The 15891-nt window shown below is 33.5% G+C and overlaps 3 protein-coding genes across 3 annotated transcripts; 2 read left to right on the top strand and 1 right to left on the bottom strand.

The window, feature by feature from the left end:
• Positions 1-892: 892 nt before the first annotated feature.
• On the top strand, positions 893-2959 carry LOC108903448 (actin, cytoplasmic A3a). Its single transcript, XM_018705642.1, has 2 exons — positions 893-1004; positions 1562-2959. The coding sequence occupies exon 2, from the start codon at positions 1577-1579 to the stop codon at positions 2705-2707; it is 1131 nt and encodes a 376-aa protein (XP_018561158.1). The 5' UTR covers positions 893-1004; positions 1562-1576; the 3' UTR covers positions 2708-2959.
• Positions 2960-7462: 4503 nt separating this feature from the next.
• LOC108903431 (cytosolic Fe-S cluster assembly factor NUBP2 homolog) lies at positions 7463-8645 on the bottom strand. Its single transcript, XM_018705604.1, has 5 exons — positions 8470-8645; positions 8333-8421; positions 8103-8284; positions 7861-8032; positions 7463-7754 (listed from the first exon to the last, which is right to left on the bottom strand). Exons 1-5 carry the CDS (start codon positions 8578-8580, stop codon positions 7541-7543), a joined length of 768 nt encoding a protein of 255 aa, XP_018561120.1. The 5' UTR covers positions 8581-8645; the 3' UTR covers positions 7463-7540.
• A 540-nt stretch (positions 8646-9185) lies between these two features.
• Positions 9186-14732, top strand: LOC108903403 (intraflagellar transport protein 56). The gene is made up of 9 exons (XM_018705568.1): positions 9186-9203; positions 9253-9393; positions 9440-9840; positions 9892-10021; positions 10073-10219; positions 10278-10457; positions 10512-10680; positions 10892-11244; positions 14400-14732. The coding sequence occupies exons 1-9, from the start codon at positions 9186-9188 to the stop codon at positions 14538-14540; spliced, it is 1680 nt and encodes a 559-aa protein (XP_018561084.1). The 3' UTR covers positions 14541-14732.
• The last annotated feature ends 1159 nt before the right edge of the window (positions 14733-15891 follow it).

The raw sequence follows: 15891 nt of genomic DNA, 5'->3' as shown, positions 1-15891 counted from the left end.
CAGATATGCCTTTTTCTTTTGTTTTCTAGGAATTGTTTATATTTGACAAGTAAATAGTCATTAATAAACGTCAAAGTTTTAAGGAATATCAATCTGAAGGGTCCAAAGGCGATATCCCTAAAATTAAGATTTGAAAAATCTTCCGGCTTCACCTTCCAGGTTGCGAGCGTCACTTCCTTGAAATCGCAACCGGCATCTTTCCATTCGTTAGTTGTTCGCTGTTGTTTTGTGACGTGTCTTGTTTAAACGGTAAGATTTCCCTATTCCAATTATTACTTGATTGTTTAATTGTTTTATTGGGTAGTTGGCATCTTTATTTATCGGCTATGTTAATGGTACGATTGAAATGCGTATAATTTTCCAAGAATTCCCTTTAAATCCCTCGCCGGCGAACTCTTGGTCGACCGGCTGTTTGGGGCGTAGCACCTGTTATGATTTTGAGACCGCTCTCGTAGCCGATTTTATACCGGTCTATTTTTACCCCAAGAGCAAGTGGTTGCATTAAAAATAACCAGCGCGATGTTAAAATGAATGTAATGTATTTTTAACCTGTCCGATCTCCTGTCAAAACAGAAGTAATTATTCTTGGACAGCGTGTTTACTTTATAGGCAGCGCTCAATTAATTCCAAATTAGGTAAAATAGTAACGTTTTTTTCGAGGAACTGTTATAATTTTTAGTACAGTATAGGCTTATTTAAAAATACGTAAGTCGCATAGAAGTGTGTCAGTTCAGCTCCACGATTTTTAAAGTAGGGGGGAGCGGGGAAAAATCGATGCAATGCAATGCCTTATATGGTAATGTTGCTGCTATTGGTTCAGCCTAGCTGTGATACTGCGCGATCGTGTCTCCGAGAGCAGGGAGAGGGGCAAATAATAAATATATGGTGTAGAACTTTTGAATTTCAGACATTCCCGTCTTGTGATATTCAGTAGAGTACAGCGTTTTAGTCTGTGCTTGATAAATTAATTTATACATATTTATACTTTTTTACTAGAAACCAAAGTAAGTTGAAGTTTAAAATATATTTTTTTCATTTACGGGAAAAAGCTGGTGTAGTGTGATTTTTTTTAAATTTGGGGTGTGGCCGTGATCGTGGACAAAGTTGCCGTTGAATTCTTTTGGATAGTGATTAATAGTAATAGTGAATATTCTCTTTTAACATTTCGGTTCGAGATTCTATTGTAAAGTGGTAATTTCGTATTTGGCCGGCGTTTTAACAAGTGGTTACGTGGGATTAGTTTGCCGCAAGGCAACGGAAAACGCGAAGAAACCGTTTATTCCGTTTCATGAATCGGGCTAGTTTCTTCATTTGCAAAATTCATGAAATATGTAACAGGCATAACTCGTTCAGCAGTAATACCGGTTTTCGTAACGGATTTTGGTTAACTTTTTCCCGTATGCGCGTTTGTTTCATTCGAGTTCATTCAGGAAACGAATTTTAGCAATACATACCATTGGACAAATTTCATTCGAGTCCTGGAATGCAGGCAGCACTGCCTTAAGGCCTCGAATGGGTTTGGTATGCCAATTTCTTTACTAATAAAATATTTTTGTTACAGTACTAACTACTCAACATGTGTGACGAAGAAGTAGCCGCATTAGTAGTCGACAATGGCTCCGGTATGTGCAAGGCCGGTTTCGCTGGGGACGACGCCCCACGTGCCGTATTCCCATCCATCGTGGGCCGTCCAAGACATCAAGGTGTCATGGTTGGCATGGGACAGAAAGATTCCTATGTAGGAGATGAGGCACAGAGCAAGAGAGGTATCCTTACCTTGAAATACCCCATTGAACACGGTATCGTCACCAACTGGGACGATATGGAGAAAATCTGGCATCACACTTTCTACAATGAACTCCGAGTTGCCCCAGAAGAACACCCAGTTCTCCTGACAGAAGCCCCCTTGAACCCCAAAGCCAATCGTGAGAAGATGACGCAGATCATGTTTGAGACCTTCAACACCCCCGCTATGTACGTAGCCATCCAAGCCGTACTCTCCCTGTACGCCTCCGGTCGTACCACTGGTATCGTATTGGATTCAGGTGATGGTGTATCCCACACGGTACCCATCTATGAGGGTTATGCCCTCCCCCACGCCATCCTCCGTCTGGACTTGGCTGGCCGCGACTTGACTGACTATCTCATGAAGATCCTGACTGAACGCGGCTACTCGTTCACCACCACCGCCGAGAGGGAAATTGTCCGCGACATCAAGGAGAAACTCTGCTACGTAGCGCTCGATTTCGAACAGGAAATGGCCACGGCCGCCAGCTCCAGCTCCCTGGAGAAGAGCTACGAACTACCCGACGGACAGGTCATCACCATCGGCAACGAGAGGTTCCGTTGCCCAGAGGCGTTGTTCCAGCCCTCGTTCTTGGGCATGGAAGCGTCCGGCATCCACGAAACCACCTACAACTCCATCATGAAGTGCGACGTGGACATCCGTAAGGACTTGTACGCCAACACCGTCCTGTCAGGAGGCACCACCATGTACCCCGGCATCGCCGACCGCATGCAGAAGGAGATCACCGGCCTCGCCCCATCCACCATGAAGATCAAAATCATCGCGCCACCAGAGAGGAAATACTCCGTATGGATCGGCGGTTCAATCCTCGCGTCGCTCTCCACCTTCCAGCAGATGTGGATCTCAAAGCAGGAGTACGACGAGTCCGGCCCCTCAATCGTCCACAGGAAGTGCTTCTAAGTTTAATTTTTCTTTACGCCTGCATTCCAATTATTCGATGCGTTCCACTTCTTTGTATTATAATGCGAAACGCTGCCCCCGGGCGCTGAACTGCCATGTCGGTACGGGACCGAGCGACGGTACACTACGCCAAAGTATTACTATCTTAATTTTGTGCGGTCGCTCGATCCTGCATCGGCAAGTAATATAATATTATTATTACTTTTAGGCTAATACTTATGGGATAATAAATAAAAAAATTGTAAAACTTTATTTGTTCTTATGTTTAATTTATTTCACCTTTTTTTGTAATAAAAATAAAATACTATAAAAATTTATACACCGCACTTGATTATTTTTTTCGGATTAAAAAAATTTGTAAACTTGAGAATTCCTATAAAATGTGAAAAATACTTAAAAAAATTTTCCGATATGATGCTGCTACTTGCAAAATAAAAATCTTAGTTACAAAGTTTTATCTAAATTGTTTAAAACAAAAACACTTAGAAAAATGTTTTTTTTTGAGACATACAGGGTGATTCACAAATGGTGACCAAAAATTAAACCTCGTATTTGGTGAATTTAAAGGGGTCTTTTGTATAAAATTTTATCTAGGACGCTTCGTTACAAAGATACAGGGTGGTAAACTTAAAAAAGTATTTTTTAAGTAATTAAAAAGTTGAGACCTTTTTCTAAAATTTTCAGGCCTCAGTGGCGGGTATCGGTACCATATTTTTCTAAATAAAATGGTACGCCTTTGCTTTACGGTAACAATCATAATGTTTTTGGATTCGTCTCGATTTTTTACAAATAGTACTACTTCACGTTTTTTGAAAAAAGCCTGATTTTCGAGTAAAACTTAAAAAACGAACTGAAAACACTTACGTAAATGACGTGAAAACACTAATCATTCGGTTATTTAGTTGAATAAAGAAATTAATATTAGTCATCATTTTAATGATTCTATTTGAGGAAATGCTCTAAAATACCTCCATTTCCACGAACACGGGTGTGACATCTTTTTATTAAAGAAAATATAATTTGTTCGAAATTTATTGTTGCTTGAATCTGATGAAAACGATTATTTATTATTTTTTCTAACTGCTCAGGTGTATTAATTTGTTCACTGTATACCAGCCGTTTAACAGCACCTCACAAAAAAAATCCAGTGGGTTGAGATCCGGTGTTTTCAGTTCGTTTTTTAAGTTTTGACAATGTTTACATAAATACGTGTGCCTAATTTCAAATTATTTCACTTACCAGTTTTTAAATTATTTAAAAAAATTAGAAACATTTTTTAAGTTTATCTTTTTAACGAACCGTCCTAGATAAAAATTTCCCGACATGATGCTGCTACTTGCAAAATAAAAATCTTAGTTACAAAGTTTTATCTAAATTGTTTAAAACAAAAACACTTAGAAAAATGTTTTTTTTTGAGACATACAGGGTGATTCACAAATGGTGACCAAAAATTAAACCTCGTATTTGGTGAATTTAAAGGGGTCTTTTGTATAAAATTTTATCTAGGACGCTTCGTTACAAAGATACAGGGTGGTAAACTTAAAAAAGTATTTTTTAAGTAATTAAAAAGTTGAGACCTTTTTCTAAAATTTTCAGGCCTCAGTGGCGGGTATCGGTACCATATTTTTCTAAATAAAATGGTACGCCTTTGCTTTACGGTAACAATCATAATGTTTTTGGATTCGTCTCGATTTTTTACAAATAGTACTACTTTCACGTTTTTTGAAAAAAGCCTGATTTTCGAGTAAAACTTAAAAAACGAACTGAAAACACTTACGTAAATGACGTGAAAACACTAATCATTCGGTTATTTAGTTGAATAAAGAAATTAATATTAGTCATCATTTTAATGATTCTATTTGAGGAAATGCTCTAAAATACCTCCATTTCCACGAACACGGGTGTTACATCTTTTTATTAAAGAAAATATAATTTGTTCGAAATTTATTGTTGCTTGAATCTGATGAAAACGATTATTTATTATTTTTTCTAACTGCTCAGGTGTATTAATTTGTTCACTGTATACCAGCTGTTTAACAGCACTTCACAAAAAAAAATCCAGTGGGTTGAGATCCGGTGTTTTCAGTTAGTTTTTTAAGTTTTGACAATGTTTACATAAATACGTGTGCCTAATTTCAAATTATTTCACTTACCAGTTTTTAAATTATTTAAAAAAATTAGAAACAATTTTTAAGTTTATCTTTTTAACGAAGCGTCCTAGATAAAAATTGTATACGAAAGACCCCTTAAAATTCACCAAAGAATACGAGGTTTCATTTTTGGTCACCGTTTGTGAATCGCCCTGTATATAGGCTGTTCTAGAAATTAGCACAAGCTAGATGATGAATAAATGAAGCTTATTGAATTACAATTTCCCAAATATACGAGCAAACAAGTTATAAATAATACGGATCAACTAATGTGAACCAGCTTTAAATAAAACAGAACCAAAAAAACAAGAAGTTTTTTTTTTTTGTAATTCTTATAGATCACAGCAGTGTCTAAGAATGGCTTGATATTTATGGTATCGTATAATAAATAAAAATATGTATCATAAACATTTATAAACCAGGCATTTGCTTATTTTTTGGGGTTCTTCAAAATGTTAGCTTCAAACATTAAAATTCATCTACAAGTGATTTGGAAATAGCATTAAATTTCACGAAATCTATAAATTTTTTCAAAGGAATTTTTCAATTTTGCATAAAATTTAGAAATATTTAAAACGTAAATTCTGTTATTTTATCCTAGACAACGTGTGATGTTATTTTTTATATCACATCAGTATCTACAAATGTCTTGACACTTGTAGAATATTATAACAAATTTAAAAAATTAAAAAACTATCATATTAATAAAAATAAAATGCTGTAAAAATGGGATTCCTCTAACTGCTAACATTAAATAACAAAAACTTTAAATTAAATTTTTAATTTTTAATTAAATTTCATGAATCTACAATTTTTCATTGAAATTTTTAAAATTTTGGATAAAATTTCAGAAATATTTGTAATGCATCAAATTTTCATAAATTTCCTACTGAAATTTTTTCGAGTAACTAAAAATTTTAATATATTAAAAATATATAGGTATATATTTTTTAAATCTAATATAACGAGCCATTATAATTTAAAAAATAACCACTTAATTTCAAGAATTTATATAAAATAGGTACATACCTAAATTTAATCTTCTTGTTTTGTTTTAACATTTTCTAAAATTTCGAAATTTGACGGGTTCTTTAAAGACTAAAATTTCACTGCCTCGATACTATTAGGAAATTAATAATTGCTAATAACTTTTTATCAAAATTATGTTGTTTTGAACATATTGAAAATCATACTTAAAAAAATGTTTTTCGAGATAATCTAATAAACCAATGCAAAAAATTAAAGGGTCAAAAGAATTTTCAAAATTTTTCCTTGATATCGGGAATTAAAAAAAAGCATTTTGAAAATCTAAAATTCTACTTTTTAGATCTTTCGGTCAAAATTTTTTAGGAGCTACGGTTATCACGCAATTCTGGAAATAGTGTGACAAAAAATTTTGCAATTTTTTTTTGAGGTTTCAACCCCGATTCATACCGTTTTTTGAGACAATTTCTAATTAATTTTTGTGCAGTCTGTAATTACTTAAAAAACAGTTTTTTTTCAAAACTACCCTCTTTCTTCTGAAAAGAAAATAAAAAAAAAAATTTCCGAAAAGTTGCGGTAGCATGTTATAGGAAATTTATTCCAGTTTTCGAAACTGCCCTTCAGTTCTCTGGACGACCATTTTTGTCGCCCAGATATCGATGATTGAATACAAAAGGATCCTTTTCCATTAAAAGTTCGATATTTCAATAAAAAATGGTCGTATCGAAATTTAAAAAAAAGGAAATTGAAGCTGAATAAACAATCTATCTGGTCCATGCAGTTTCACTGAAAAAATATTTTCCAAGTCAGCGGACAGAAAAAATTTTTTTTTGTCACGCTATATCTTAAAATAAATCCTAACAAATTTCGCCCGGAATTTCTAAAAATTAGAATCTTAGAGCTTCAAAATGCATTTTTTTAATTCACGATATGACCATTTTTTATCTAAATATAGTCTGTCAAAAATCACGGAAAAATTTCGGAAATTCTTTTTACCCTTTAATTTTTTGCATTAGTTTACATAAGCTGTTTGAAGTTAGCAGAAAATAGGTGAAGAATAAGGGAAGATCATTTAATTTAAAATTCTCCATATACAGAGACTAATTTATAAACGTTACTTATGAACTGATATGAAATGACTTTAAATAAAAAAGAGAACTGAAAAGGGTTCTTTTTTAGTAGTTTCTTCAAATATATAACGTCTAAAATTTTGTTACTTTAATCTAAATTATATGTGGTACTAAAGCGAAAGCGGAGTATGTTATTATTTTTATAGACAACATCTCTATTTAAGATCGACTTACTTATGGTTTAGAATTAAAAAAATGGAAAATTATTTCAGCTTTCGTGATAAGAATAAAACTATTTTTTAATTATTTTCTCTCAATAATAATAATTTCTTACGTTTTTTATTCAAATTACCCTTTTTCAAAATTTCGTTTCAATATCTGGGTTGCTCAGATGATATTTAGAGCCATAATACTTTTTTTTGGGAAAATTTAACATCTTGTATCACAAAACTGAGACCTTTAAGGGCAAATTAGATTTGGACGAATAAATAAACTGCTTTATCAAAAAAATGGTGAGGGGGGAAAATGTAAGGTATTAATGTACGTTTTGCTAAAATAGGTATATGTATTATATATACACAACTGATATCAATAAAAATATAAAGATTCCATAATAATTAATTTGCATCTTAAGTAATAATTAATTTATCTACAATACCGTTGAATGCTTTCGCAGAGGGAGAGTCAGGAATTTCTTTAACGCACGTTTTCTCCAGCAGCTGTCCAACCCTGGGATCAATCGGAAGTGATCCTAATAAAGGTATTTTTGCCAACTCCGCCAAAGACTCGCCGCCTCCTTTACTGAAGATATTCGTACACTCCGTACAATGAGGGCAAACAAACCTGAAACGTTAAATATGTAAGTTTCAATAGTTGAACTGAACAGAAAAAACTTATCGTAAGTTGCTAAAAACTATGCTCGATACTAACACTGTGGTAAATTACCTACCCGCTCATATTTTCAATCAATCCTAAGATATGAATTCCCGTCTTTCTGCAAAAAGTTATTTCCTTCCTGACATCCTCTATCGATACTTGTTGTGGAGTTGTTACTATTACTGCACCGTCACATTTTACCGTTTTTAAATTCTCCATTACTGTTATGTGCTCATCTGACGTCCCTGGAATATTATTAATTTATTTAATTGTTCGAATTTTTTACTGAAAATATGCCCAAATTTGTCTACAAACCTGGTGGTGTATCTATTATCAAATAGTCCAAGTCTCCCCAGCATACATCTGTAAGAAACTGTTTAACCATTGCCGTTTTTTTCGGACCCCTCCAAACCACAGCGCTATTTCTATTGTTTAACAGAAATCCGATAGACATGACTGCCAAGTTTTGATCATCTCCGGCGTAAACAGGAACCCATCTGAAAAAATTTGAAACATAATCTCGCCTTCTCAAAACTAGAACTTACCCTCCATCGGCCTGATGTACATCTTTGCCTTCCAGTTGCAACAGATAAGGTATACTTGGTCCACATAAATCTACGTCTAATAAACCGACCTAAAATAAAATATTTATATGTGAAATAATGAACTGTTTTATCATTACTTTGTAGCCTCTTTCTTTTAAAGTTAATGCTAACTGTGTGCTAACGGTAGATTTTCCAACCCCTCCTTTACCAGAGAGAACCAAAATAATGTGTTTCACGCCGTCCAACATTTTGGAAAAAAATAGATAGTATATAAAATTTTCAAAATCTCTACAGGTACTTTACATAACCTCAAATTACAAAATGTCAAAATTAGTTCAGACGTTCAGACTTATGTACTATGTATTAAATATCTACTAGACGTGAGAACTACAATAATCAATCGCTTTTCAGGGGCGCCACATATACAGTAAAATGCAAATTTCACTTTTTTTTATAAATATGATAAAAATAATATGGAGATACAAAAATCATCGGAAAATGTCGATGGTTAATAGGTATTTATGAGATAGAAAATGCTATATCTAATGCACTACAAGTTTGAAGAGTCACCTAACTTGTACCATTTGTAAAAAAAAAGTTGAAATGATACTCATAAAGAAGAAGTAGAAGAAGCACATTTTGAATTTTTTTTAGTTTAGCCTTTAGCTTAAAAAGTTTAGCTTAAAAGAGTTTTTGGAATATGTATATTTCACTTTTTTGTATTATTACAATAATTAATAAGGGATTATAATAATTGCGTAAACATTAATGCGAAGGTAAGTCTGTTTTCTTTGACGTAGGTTTCTATGGAAACCTACAATAATTACATCCTATTACAACACAAACATTGTGTATGTTAAGTACTACAATGGTAATAACTTTACTAATGCTATACTTTTTTTAATATTTATTGTTTTTAGATTTTGAGCAGATCAAAACCCGCTTTGCCATCTACCAATGATTCCGCAAATTCTAAGCGAAGTGCCCCTCTCAAGAACATATCTCAGATTGAGGATTACTTGAAGAAAAGGGATTACACTGGAGCTATTACCTTGCTGGAAGTAAGTTGGTCGATAAATTTCTTCTAAGATACATTGCCGATTTCAGTTTAAACAACACAATGATCAACTTGACAACGTGGAACTATGGGTAGCTTACTGCTCGTTTCACAGAGGCGATTATAAGAAGGCCTTACAGATATATCAACAATTGTTTAAGAAAAATCCAGAGTCGGATAACTTAACTGTAAACGTAGCATGCTGCTATTTCTATTTAGGTATGTACGAGGAGTCTAAGGAATTTTTACAGAAATCGCCAACAAGCAGGCTTAAAACGAGGCTGAACTTTCATTTATCACACAAATTAAGGGACGAAGGCGCGTTAATGGAATATCACCAACAACTCCAAGATGTTCTAGAGGATCAGCTGAGCTTGGCTGCTATCCACTATTTGCGGGCCCACTACCAAGAAGCTATCGATATCTATAAACGTTTGTTATTACAAAACCGGTAATTTTCCAGTAACGTTACGAAATCTAGTTACAATAAAACGTGTTTTAGGGAAAATCTAGCGTTAAACGTTTATGTAGCCCTCTGCTATTACAAATTAGATTATTACGACGTGTCCCAAGAGGTTTTAGGGTTGTATCTAAACCGTTATCCAGATTCCGTGATCGCAACCAATTTAAAGGTAAAAATTGAGAATTGTGTTATGTTTGATGATAATATTTGGTGTTTGAAGGCGTGTAATACGTTCCGTTTATACAACGGGGCAGTTGCGGAGAACGAGTTGAGATCTATCATCGATCAGAGCGCTAATGCCGGCTTTGGATACGATTTGGTCAAACACAACTTAGTTGTTTTTCAGGACGGTGAAGGCTCGATGCAGGTGAGACATCGACAGAAGAAAGTTTTTTAAAATATTTTTATAATTTGACTTACTTAAGGTTTTTCCATCTTTGGTCGATGTCGTACCGGAAGCGAGACTAAACTTGGTGATCCACTACCTTAAAAACAATGATACGAAAGAAGCGTACGAGCTGTTAAAAGATCTACAACCGGCCGTCCCTCAGGAGTACATCTTGAAAGGCGTTGTCAATGCAGCGTTGGGTCAAGATTTAAATTCGGTAAGGTTCAGCATTCGTATCGTGATATGATGAAGTTATATTGCATTCTTGTAGCCCGAACACATTAAAAACGCCGAAGAATGTTTTCATTTAGTCGGAAGTTCTACCAGCGAATGCGACACGATACACGGGAGACAGTGTATGGCTGCGGCGTTCTTTCTCGCTGGGCAATTCGAGGAGGTCTTGGTGTATTTGACTTCAATTAAAAGTTATCTACATTCAGGTATATAACGATGACGTATTTGGTCATTTTTGCTTTGTCAACTGATTGTTTGTTTTTTGCCTGCCTAGCGTCGTGTTGTCATATCCCATCAGATTGATTGTTGTAATGCAATTCGCTTTAACTCTTTCAATGTTAGAGGTTATTGAAACTGAAATTCATGAACTAAACACAGTGCTTTAAAAATATAGTAACAAATATACTGGCTTTGCAGACGACACCTTCAACTTCAATTTTGCCCAGGCCAAAACGGCCTGCAACCAGTTCAAGGAAGCTGAAGAGACTTTCCTGCTAATACAGGACGCCCACATAAAGAATGACTACATATACGTGTCGAATCTGGCGCGGTGCTACGTCATGAACAAGAAACCGCAGCAGGCATGGGAGTTGTACCTGAAGATGGACAACGGCGCCGAGAGCTTCAACCTGCTCCTCCTCATAGCAAACGACTGCTACAGGATGGGCGAATTTTGGTATGCTGCCAAGGCGTTCGATACCTTGGACAGGCTGGAACCCAACCCCGAGTTCTGGGAGGGGAAGAGGGGGGCCATCGTCGGCGTTTTTCAGGTGATTTCGCTCATAATCATATATATATTTTTTTATTACTAGCCTTTGCAATGAATTTTTAACCTGTCCATGTTGTTCTCGGGCTAAGCTCTGTGGGGGCGAACCTGCTAAAGTGACTTTTTGCTGTAGAAATAGCTGAAAAATTACGTTTAGGTCAATTTTTCCTTGTTATATGCCCAAAAAGAGCAGTTTTCTCATAAGATATCGATCAAAAGCGTTTAAACAAATTAAAATCTGTGGTAAAATGTAATTCCTAGTCTATTTCCTGATTTTTTTTTAAGTTTCTCGATGATGGTTACATAATATCAAAAAATTCAGCTTTAATTTACTTGTTTGGGAATATTCATGTTTTGAAAATCAAACTATTTTATTTTTGTCTAGTTTTTTTACTATAAAGAATGTTTCACTAAGAATAAGACTTGGCTTAATGAGAGTTCGCTTAGGTCAAAATAGGGCGATTAGTCCAACCAAATTACAGTTACAGAAAAAAAAAAATGTTACCTGGTCTTTTATATGTGGAAATGATAAAGGGGCTTATAATAAACGTAAAAAAATAAATGCGTGAGCACGGGTGGCGGAGGGTTGATTTGGGGGGTTGAAAAGTTGTGAAAAATTGTATCATTGGAATTTCTGGCGAAAGTTGACGACAAACAAAAAAGTATCTAATACAAAAGTTGTAGATCCTGCAAAAATCTACAACTTTTGTAGAGGTCACTTTTTAAGATTTTTAACCTCAAAATTTCCGAGAAAAATGGAAAAAACTGTTTTTTTTTTATTTTTCGTTTTTTATTTCTCATTTTCGCAAATATCATTTCATTTTGACGGAACTTGGTGAAAGTATTCTGTGTTTTAAATAACCACAAATATTTTTAGATAAAAAAAATCAAGAAGTTTCCGAAATATTATTTTTTTCCGGTCTGAAACACTTGTTTTTCAAAGAAAAATTCTACTTAGAAAAATCATCGTACAGAGTTCTACCGATAATAATTTTCTTTGTTTTGACATCCTTTTTGGTGAAATAAAAATCTGTTATCACAGTTCAAAAACATGCTCAAAAATGCAAAAAAAAAAAAAAAAAACAACTAATTTGGTTTTTCGGTAACTGTTGATAACTTGTTTAAATTAAAAAAAAAATTCAAAAACTGATTCAATTCTACGAAAGAAATAAAAAAAAAACTGTCATTGTTTGACCCAAAACTTTATTTTTGTACAGTATTGCAATAAACATCCAAGTCGAATAGTGAAAATATAAAATAAATAATTTTGTTTTTCGTAGGATCAATTAGTGTACTTATTTTTTTTTAATTTTGATGATTTTTTAATTAAATTATTTAAAATTTCGATTTTTGCTTTCAAAATTATAAATTTTTCAAAATTTTTACAATGGATATTTACAATTAAATAATACTAGGCAAATCTTGGTCATTTTGTCAATTTTTTAACTTGATCTTCATCTTCCGATCCTTCATTAGACTGGGTTTCCTCCTGATCTTCAAACGATTCTTCAATATCACTTAATTCTTCTGTTAATTGATTTTCTGTGTTCAAGCAAAGACTTCGCTGCTCGACTTCATGTGAAATGTCTTCTGACTCACTGAAATTTTCCGAAATTTTGTCAACGTTCAAACAATTGTCCGAACCATGACATTTTGTACATAGATCTGTACAGAAGTTTCAGTCATGCCTGAAGATTTATTAAAAACAATCTCTTGCAGCTGCGAAATCAGTTGTGACAGTAATAGATGCGGGTGTCGAAAACATGGACTGCGATGTACAGATTTATGTACAAAATAACATGGTTCGGACAATAGTTTGAAATTTCGGAAAATTTCAGTGAGTCCGAAGACATTTCACATGAAATCGAACAGCCAAGTCTTTGCTTGAACCCGAAAAATCAATTAACCGAAGAATTGAGTGATATCGAAGAAACGTTTGAAGATCAGGAAGAAACCCAGTCTAATGAAGGATCGGACGATAAAGATCAAGTTAAAAAGTTACCAAAAAGTAAAAAATTTTGAAAGCAAACATCGGAATTGTAAATAATTTCATTAAAAAATCGCTTATATATTTATGAATTCATCAAAATTTTAAAATAATGAGTACACTAATTGATTCTACAGAAAAAAATGATTATAAAGTTTTGGGTCAAACAATGTTTTTTTTTTCTGTACAATTGGACGGTGCTCAGTTTTTGAATTTTTTTTAAATTGAAACAAATTATCAACAATTACTACTGAAAAGTTCATTGTTGCAAGTCACTTTTAATTTTTTTTTGCATTTTTGAGCATGTTTTTGAACATTAATTACAGATATATTTATTTCACCAAAAAGTATGTAAAAACGAAAAAAATTATTACCGGCAGAACTCTGTACAATGATTTTTCTAAGTTAAAAAATTAATATCTCGGAAACTTCTTGATTTATTTATCTAAAAAAATTTATGGTTATTTAAGACGCAGAAAGGTATACTTTCACCAAGTTTCATCAAAATTAAATTATTTTTGCGGAAATGAGAAATAAAAAACGAAATATAAGAAAAAACACGTTTTTCCCATTTTCCTCGGAAATTTTGAGGTTATCTGAAAAAGTGACCTCGACAAAAGTTGTAGATTTTTGCATGATCTACAACTTTTGTATTGGATACTTTTTTGTTTGATGCCAACTTTCGCCAGAAATTCCATTGATACAATTTTTCACAACTTTTCAACCCCCAAATCAACCCTCCGCTACTCCTGCTAACGCATTAATTTTTTTTACGCTTATAAGCCCCTTTACCATTTCCACTTATAAAAGTCCAGGTAACAACTTTTTTCCCGTCTAAATGAGTTATTTCGATCGGTCTAGATAAAATGTCAGAATTTAAAAGAAAATTTCAATAGTAGTATTATTTAATACAAGAAATTCCTTTTTTTAACGAATTTACTATTTTTACTAAAACTATTTCAATATCAGCCTAAACTTTTGCCTTAAAAGACAAACAGCTGAAAATTTGAACTTTTTTTTTTAAATTTAACATCCTGTATATCAAAAAACCGTGCAATTTTTTCAATCGCCCTATTTTGACCTCATACGCTGTGTCCCGCTCTCGAAAAGAGTTCTTTCTGATGTTTTAAAGCATCATTGGCCTTAAAACATAAAAATGTTATTAATTGAAGGGAGTGATCGCGAAGAAATTCCCCGTGGACACGCTAGGCGATGTGCTGCAGCTGCTGAGGAGCAGCACATCGAACCAGGCCGACCAAATAGCGAAGGTAATAAGAAAATGGGCCAAAGAACAAAGACTAAGCATATCGTAGTCGAACAATGGGCATTGCACGATCCACCACCACTCCACAAACGAGATAACGCACACTACAACAACGAAAGCTTATCATTTCCTGAAACTTTATCGTAATTATGTTATTAGTAACGTTGGATCTAATCTGATTCCTTGAATTGTATTCTGTGCAATAAACCTTGAAGTAGAGAGTAAATATATTTTGGAGTTAGATGGATTTTTATTTGCATAATCCTTTTATCGCCTGTTTTCTTACTAAAGGATTTTTGTATTTGGAAATTATGCGTGCGTCGTATAAATTTTTTACAAAATTTTTTATGACGGGTTGTGATATTTAACGGTATCCGGACCTAAAATGCAAGTAACAGATAAACTGTTTGTTACTTGAAATGTTGAAATATGTCGAAATCGAAATAAAATACGACTATTTTCGTTATGGGTTTATTCAGCGATTTAATAACTACAGGGTGATTCGCAAATGGTGACCAAAAATTAAACCTCCAATTCTTTGGTGAATTTTAATGGGAGTCTTTCCTATAAAGTTTTTATCTAGGACGTTTCATTAAAAAGATACAGGGTTGTGTAGTTTTTAAATTATTTAAAGAAATTAAAAATATTTTTTGAATTTTAACACCCTGTATCTTTTCAACGAAGCGTCCTAGATAAAAACTTTATAGAAAATTCAACAAAGAATACGAGGTTTCATTTTTGGTCACTGTTTGTGAATCACCCTGTAACTAAAATTTTAATTTTAATTTGAACAAATTCAAAAATTTTTCTACAAAATCTTATGATAAATCCGAGCAATGGTTTCCGATACCAGGAATTTAGATATCTAACCGCATAGAGAAGATTTCAAAGTGTTGATATTGCAGGAACCGACTATTCTGTGGGCCACATGCCCCAACAAGCATTGAATCGTACCTCGACAATACACCTTGTGAAACGACAATATCAGAGGTGTTAAACATGACTGGTTTAGTGTCAATTGTTTTTTTTTTCTTAACTAATATTTGCCCTTTCTCTCCTATTTTTACTCCATTGTTAAGGTATTAGGTTAAATCAAACAATTTTTTTAATCTCGCCATTTGTAGTCAAACAGTTTCTGAATTAGTTTGAATTAGATTAATGCCTTTACAATGGAGTAAAAATATAAGACCTAATAGAATACACGCTTTTTAAACAATTTAATTAAATTTAGTAAAAAGGACAAATATTGACATTTGTAACAGTATCATTTGAAAATTTAAATTTTTCTGAAAATTTTGGTTTTGATATTTATTAATCACATTTGTAAGGAGGCTACCTGATTAAATAATCCTAAGTAAAATCCGAGTTGCTATACACGTAAGCCACTTTTGGTACTTGAA

Source organism: Anoplophora glabripennis, unplaced genomic scaffold (assembly GCF_000390285.2).
Source record: "Anoplophora glabripennis isolate ALB-LARVAE unplaced genomic scaffold, Agla_2.0 scaffold82, whole genome shotgun sequence".
Lineage (NCBI taxonomy): Eukaryota > Metazoa > Arthropoda > Insecta > Coleoptera > Cerambycidae > Anoplophora > Anoplophora glabripennis.
The sequence above is the reverse complement of the archived record's forward strand: the minus strand, read 5'-3'. Positions and strand labels throughout refer to the sequence as shown.

Excerpts from the sequence above, each read along its gene's own strand:
- LOC108903448 (XM_018705642.1), top strand. The coding sequence starts at position 1,577 with ATGTGTGACGAAGAAGTAGCCGCATTAGTAGTCGACAATGGCTCCGGT.
- LOC108903403 (XM_018705568.1), top strand. Across the intron at positions 10,458-10,511 it reads TGGGTCAAGATTTAAATTCG|CCCGAACACATTAAAAACGC; the intron begins GTAAGGTTCAGC and ends GCATTCTTGTAG. Across the intron at positions 10,681-10,891 it reads TAAAAGTTATCTACATTCAG|ACGACACCTTCAACTTCAAT; the intron begins GTATATAACGAT and ends CTGGCTTTGCAG.
- LOC108903431 (XM_018705604.1), bottom strand. The coding sequence starts at position 8,580 with ATGTTGGACGGCGTGAAACACATTATTTTGGTTCTCTCTGGTAAAGGA. Across the intron at positions 8,033-8,102 it reads GATAATAGATACACCACCAG|GGACGTCAGATGAGCACATA; the intron begins GTTTGTAGACAA and ends ATAATATTCCAG. Across the intron at positions 7,755-7,860 it reads TTGATTGAAAATATGAGCGG|GTTTGTTTGCCCTCATTGTA; the intron begins GTAGGTAATTTA and ends TTAACGTTTCAG.